Raw genomic sequence first — 5,951 nt, 5'->3', positions numbered from 1 at the left:
TGTATACTTTTGTTCTGAATGTTAACACAGTCCTAAACTGGTCTTGCAAAACTGATCTTTGTGCTAACATGACTGATGCTCTTTCTTTGGATTTGATGTTTGTGTGTACAAACTGAGAATATTTTCAGAGTACAATATGGACTGGAATCAATGACCACAGAATTTAGAGGTCTCATTTTCTTCCTTAAAACCCTAGATTTGAAGTAGTTTTGGGATAAAACAACTCTGTTTCATAATTATAGGAAAGAAATTGCAGACTTTCAACAGCAGAAAGCCCAAGAACTGGGTGAAATAGAAGAATATAAAAAAAAGGAAATGAAAAAACTGCAAAAGGAGCGTAAAGTTTTTGAAAAATATGCCACAGAAGCTAGAGCAATTCCAGATAAAAAAGAACGTGATGAAATTCAGGTATAAAAATAAATTATTTTTCTAGTCCCCATAGGAACATGTACATTCATTTAAAGGCAGTTGAGAAGTAAATTCTAACTTAATTGAAAGGTTACATGTGATATCACGATGGGAAGTGTTAGTAGACGTGCCCTAACTGAGGAAGGAACTACAGTCTTCACAATGTTGTTCTATGTTTTTAAGGCAAAAACCCCTGATGAGCAAATCTTTTTGCTTCCATACTAAAAACTGCTCATGTCTACGGTATGATGATCTTCAACTTTGACAGAGAATTACTTTAGTTAAGTTGTAAGTTTTTGTTCATGGTAGTGGATCAAAACGCACATAAGAACTCTACTTGAGTTTATCCAGTCTATGTTGTACAGTAAATGTAGTAATCTACATTTTTCAAAGTTAGACTTTTATTATTTGTAGGTCTTTAGGTCAGAGATGTAAGAAACAAGATCTGTTTGTGTCTTCGTTGTCAGGATGCATGGTACATGTGATGTCTAATATTACTTATCTGTACATGACACATGTATTTCCCTCCTTCTTCCCTACAAATTTTCCTTACTTCAACAGATTGAAGTAACGTTTGATAAACTGGCTAGGCAGATTCACATGTGTTTTATGTGATTGCATCCTCCTTTTTTTTCTGTGCCAAGATTTTTGAAGGGTCCTCTCAAAGGTAGCCTTGAAGATTTTGTTTCGAAGTGTGGAGGATGCCAAAAGAGCAATAAAGACACTTTCTGTGATTGAAGTGGAGCTTATAAAATTGGTAGTCTAAAGTAAATAATATCTCTTTCAGGGAAGGCAAGTTCTACCTTTCACCCTCTGCCCCATTAGGCTGATCTTATTTTTATTGCCACTCGTGTGTTTTTTTCTGTGTGCTTTTATTTCTATTAGAAAATTAACAATCTAAAATAATATTTAATTAAAAAAAATGGAAGCTCTTCAATTCATAAACACACATTCTTCCAAGGCTTTAAAACAGCAGATTGCAGAGTTACAGGAAGATTTAAAACGAAGAGAGGCAAAATGGTCAACCACCCATCGACGCCTGAAAGATCAAATAGAAACTTTAGTAAATGAGAATATGGAGCTAAAGGAGGAAGTCAAAATAATGGAGAGGTTTCGTCTAGAAGCCTGGAAAAAAGTAGAAGCTGCTGGAAGCAAGAGGAGAATAGAAAATTCTGGGATGACTCTAAAAAGAGCCGAATCGGTAAGTTATTAATCTCAGTGTTTTAAATTCATCTGTGTAAATGCCCTTGAGTTTTGGATCATAGACTTGGAATCCAATAACTACAACTTAAGATATTTACTTTTAATTTACTAACTTTGGGACTGTGCTAGTGGTGACTTGGGTTTTCTTAACGTTGCCTTCTTTCCAAATGTGAATGTTCACAATGTGCAGCATCCATTTGTTGAGAACTCATCTCAGGAATTAAAAATGATGCAATTGTAAGAGAAAAATCATAGATGGGATCCAACCTGTGAACCGTGAGGATCAGCCAGGCAAACCAGGCAGTTCCCCTTTGCCTAAAAGCAGATATATTTAGTTTTGAAAGTGTAACTATTACTTTGGATTGTTTGCACCAAATTTAATTCTGCAGTTGTTGGTATTGAGGCAGCAGAGGAAGAGTTCCAAAGCGTAGTTTGAACTACATCACACAAGCCCTTTTGCTAAGTCTCTATAATGTATAGTTTGTGAAGAAAGCTTCTGGTAAATTTCATGTCATATGGTGTAAATTTTGTTGCTGTTATGAAGAGTTATGACTAAATGTCACATAGACCACAAATGACTTCTTTTCTTTTAGCGTCTACCAAATAGAGGCCCAAAAAGTCAAACTGCATCTCTGCTTCTTCCAGCACAGAAGTGCAGCAAGATAAATGGCAAAAGTTATTCTCAGGAAAAAGGTATAAATGTTTGTATAATCAGAGAATTCTGTTAACTCTTTAGAAGAAATTAATGTGGATTTTTGCTTGTATTAAAAAAAAAAGTGCATCACCATCTCAAAAGCAGATAGAAAGTAGTTATGATGGACTTGATCGTATGGATGAATACTTTGCAGGGTAAGATTCTGGAGAAAGCTGTGATGAGATCCTTCTCAGTGAAAATGCTTCTGGTCATGGGTCTGGAGCATACCATAAGCTGCGTTCTGTAATCCAAAATGGCATTTATCATTGGTGTTCTCCAAGCTTCTGTGTCTCTTCAAAACCTTTTGTAGATCTGTAATCATACAGGCAATGCTGTAGCAGGTGCTCCTTGTTCACAGTTAGAAGTAAATGCTGTCGGAGGCTATACCCCTTCCTAATGAATAATTACATACAGAAAGTAACTAGAGGGTTCTTTTTTGACACCTCTGACAGCTTGGGCAACCATCACATTATCCGTTAGAGGACTATGTTCCAGAATTAAAGCACTTGCTGGTTTTATTTTCGTAATCTTTCTGCTGCGCTAGGAGAGACATGGGACGTCTGACAATCAGTTCTTGTTAAAAGGTTGTATTAGTCTTCCTTTATTTGTTCTAAGGCCTAACTAATAACATTGTCTAGGTTCCTGGGGTTGGAAATCCTTTGTAAATCTACAGAGATGAAATAGAAAAAGTGCGAGTATTATGTGTGTTGCAATGATTCTTCAGTTGTAGCTTCTCGCTGATACATAAAGCAATGACAGACCTGAGGGAGCTGGCTTCTGCTGATACTTTTCATGTACTGCTTTCAGTTTCTACTGCACTTAAGAAATGTAGGCGTCCTGTACAGCTTGACCTCTTATATAACACTTAAACTGTATTTTAATTTCACCTCCAAATTAACTGTATTACATGTATCTGAGTAGGTAAGCTTTCTAGAGCACCTGCATCAGGACCTGCCAGTGACAGAAGCAAGTCTGAAACAATGACAGCACTAGAAGATTCTTCTAGGACTTTTATGGTAGTAAGTCCTGTATCTTGATTTGATTTTTAATGGGGAGGAGAAACTCTAATATAAAACAATAGTTACTTGTACTTAAGTGAGTAGCTGGAGGATGACTGGTGAAGCTGGTGGCTCACCTGCTTATGTTCAACTGCAATTTTATTGTCATACCAGAAAATGGTTATGTGGTCAGGGCAGAGTGTTTTACTTGTGCCTAGTAGTTGCGACATTCTTTGGCTGAGAAAATAACAATCTCTCGCTCCCTTGAATTTTGCAGAATGTTTTACCTTCTGAAAGAGGGCAAAAAGATGGATATTTATATGCTCCATGTAGGGTAACTGCATGGATCTTGTAAATAGTTGATTAATTCTTATGTTAATTACTGTAGGTAGCATTCAGGCTTTATGAAAATTCGTAATTTCCTACCTTGATATGGAGGATTTAAGGCAGTTGAGCACCATGCTACAACACACAAAATTCCACTTTAGTCCAGCCTACAGCTGACCACAGCCAACCAGTTACTGCTGCGTCTGTTTTACCACTAGGAATTGCATAAAACCCAGACTATGTTTATGCCTTCCTATACCTGTCTTCCTCCCCTGATGCTTTGTTTCCAAAAATACCTGTCAGCCTAGGAAAAAAACGACATGTGAAGACAAAGCTTGATCTGAGTTTATGCTTAGATTACTGTTGTCATTTCAGGACGCATGTCCCACTGAAGCTCATGTGTTGCTACCGTCTGGACTTGCATATACAGACAGTGAAGAGATACAGAGAGAAACTGCTTATCCTGATGGAAAGGTAAAATGAGAGCTTAGCACTCTGAAATTCTACAAGACAGCTGTTGTGAAAGAGGAATGATTATGTGAGTATAATGGCTGAATACTCTCTGTAACATATTCATTAGGTTGAAAAAGTTTTGAAAAATGGCTGTCACCTTGTATTTTTCCCCAATGGGACATGGAAAAAAGTGGATTCTGATGGGAAGACTGTAACTATAACTTTCTTCAATGGTGATGTGAAGCAGGTTATGCCTGATCAGACAGTGGTATGTACCCTCTATCTTCTGCATTTTTCTATAAATACTTATATGTGCACACAGAAGATTTCTCACTAGTTAATGTTAAATCTGAACTTTTTTCTGCAGATTTATTATTATGCTGATGCTAAGACCACACATACCACATACTCTGATGGCTTAGAGGTCTTGCAGTTTTCAAATGGACAAATAGGTAAAGAAACCATCCTACCCAACAAACCCTCAAAATTGCTGCACATATATATACACTTCTATTTATGTAATAAGCATAATGTCTCAAAATACATTTCAGAGAAGCATTATCCTGATGGCAAGAAAGAAATTACTTTCCCTGATCAAACTATTAAAAATTTATTTACGGATGGGCAAGAAGAAAGTATATTTCCAGATGGTACTATTGTTCGTATTCAGCGGTAAGCTTTACCTTTACAGGTACCTAGCTTGTTGGTGGGAAAGGAGCAGTTAGGTCTCACTGACAGTACAGGGTGACAGATCTGTTTCTAGAAGTTTAACAGTACAGTATATTCAAATGTAAACATGTAATTACTGTTTGAGATTTTTTGTAGCTTGGAGGAGAAATAAAGATTGAATGCCTGTGTGTATCTTCTCATACCCTAATCTGAGATTCTTCGGATTTGTGTGAAATTCTAGAGAACATGTGAGAACGCAGCTGGTGTGGCAAGCAGGTCTAACTGACAGCTGATAACTGATAATGTTTTGAGCACTAAGTTTTAAACTTCTTTTGGACTGTTGCAGCAACTGGTTTAATGTAGAGAAAATGCAGTCAAGGCTCTCAAGAAGTCATGTCAGTTTTGCAGAAAGAGGTTTTTGAGCATCAACCAGATGAGATATTTAAAAAAAACCCAGGCTTTTCACAAATACTGTATTTTTGAAGTTCCCTCAGTTATGCTTGCATATTTAATGGCTTTTTTTCTGAGCTTAAGCTTAAGCCTATGTATAGTACTTTATATAATTTTTTTTATTTAAATAAATGTTTTTAAAAAATACTTATATACATTTATTTAATGCAGAGATGGAAGTAAAACTATAGAGTTCAATAATGGCCAAAGAGAACTACACACATCGCAGTTCAAGAGACGGGAGTATCCAGATGGTACTGTCAAGACTGTGTACATGAATGGACAACAGGAAACAAAGTATGTCTCTGGGAGAGTAAGAGTGAAAGACAAGGATGGTAACATTATCGTGGACACAAAGTTGTAGATAATGTCAAAACTGTTGGAAGTGACAGTACATCAGCAAAAATAATGTACATTCTTGTATACAGGAAGAGAAACTCTTTTAAGCTTGTTGTGTATATACTGTTTATAGTTTTTCTGAAATAAATTTATTTTTCAGTGGGTGCTAATACATTAGATATTTTTCTTTTTTTTTCCTATTTCTACTTTTAAGCAGCAGTTTGATTGTCACATGTAGTTTAAAGGGTGTTTGTTTTTTTTTTTAAATGCTCAGCTGTCAGTGGAAATTCAAACAGCTATAGATTAACTTAGTTTAGACATTTAAGATGAAAGATTCTTCAATCCACACTAAAAAGTTGTGCTGCTAGAACCCCTGTTGTGGAGAAATAGAGCAGAAGGCCAGATTTAAG

General features: G+C 36.2%; 1 protein-coding gene across 2 annotated transcripts in view; it reads left to right on the top strand.

The window, feature by feature from the left end:
• CENPJ (centromere protein J) overlaps positions 1–5,700 on the top strand; it is a 41,824-nt gene extending 36,124 nt beyond the window's left edge. For both annotated transcript variants that reach the window (XM_026842398.1, XM_026842389.1), the window contains exons 9-17: positions 243–408; positions 1,370–1,609; positions 2,205–2,304; positions 3,227–3,324; positions 4,006–4,104; positions 4,211–4,351; positions 4,451–4,535; positions 4,635–4,755; positions 5,374–5,700. In XM_026842398.1, the coding sequence (XP_026698199.1) occupies positions 243–408; positions 1,370–1,609; positions 2,205–2,304; positions 3,227–3,324; positions 4,006–4,104; positions 4,211–4,351; positions 4,451–4,535; positions 4,635–4,755; positions 5,374–5,566 (1,243 nt within the window). In that variant the 3' untranslated portion in view covers positions 5,567–5,700. The remainder of the gene's footprint in view (positions 1–242; positions 409–1,369; positions 1,610–2,204; positions 2,305–3,226; positions 3,325–4,005; positions 4,105–4,210; positions 4,352–4,450; positions 4,536–4,634; positions 4,756–5,373) is intronic.
• The last annotated feature ends 251 nt before the right edge of the window (positions 5,701–5,951 follow it).

Source organism: Athene cunicularia (assembly GCF_003259725.1).
Source record: "Athene cunicularia isolate RWA chromosome 1 unlocalized genomic scaffold, athCun1 chr1_part1, whole genome shotgun sequence".
NCBI classification, from domain to species: domain Eukaryota; kingdom Metazoa; phylum Chordata; class Aves; order Strigiformes; family Strigidae; genus Athene; species Athene cunicularia.
This window is presented reverse-complemented; position numbering and strand designations above follow the sequence as displayed.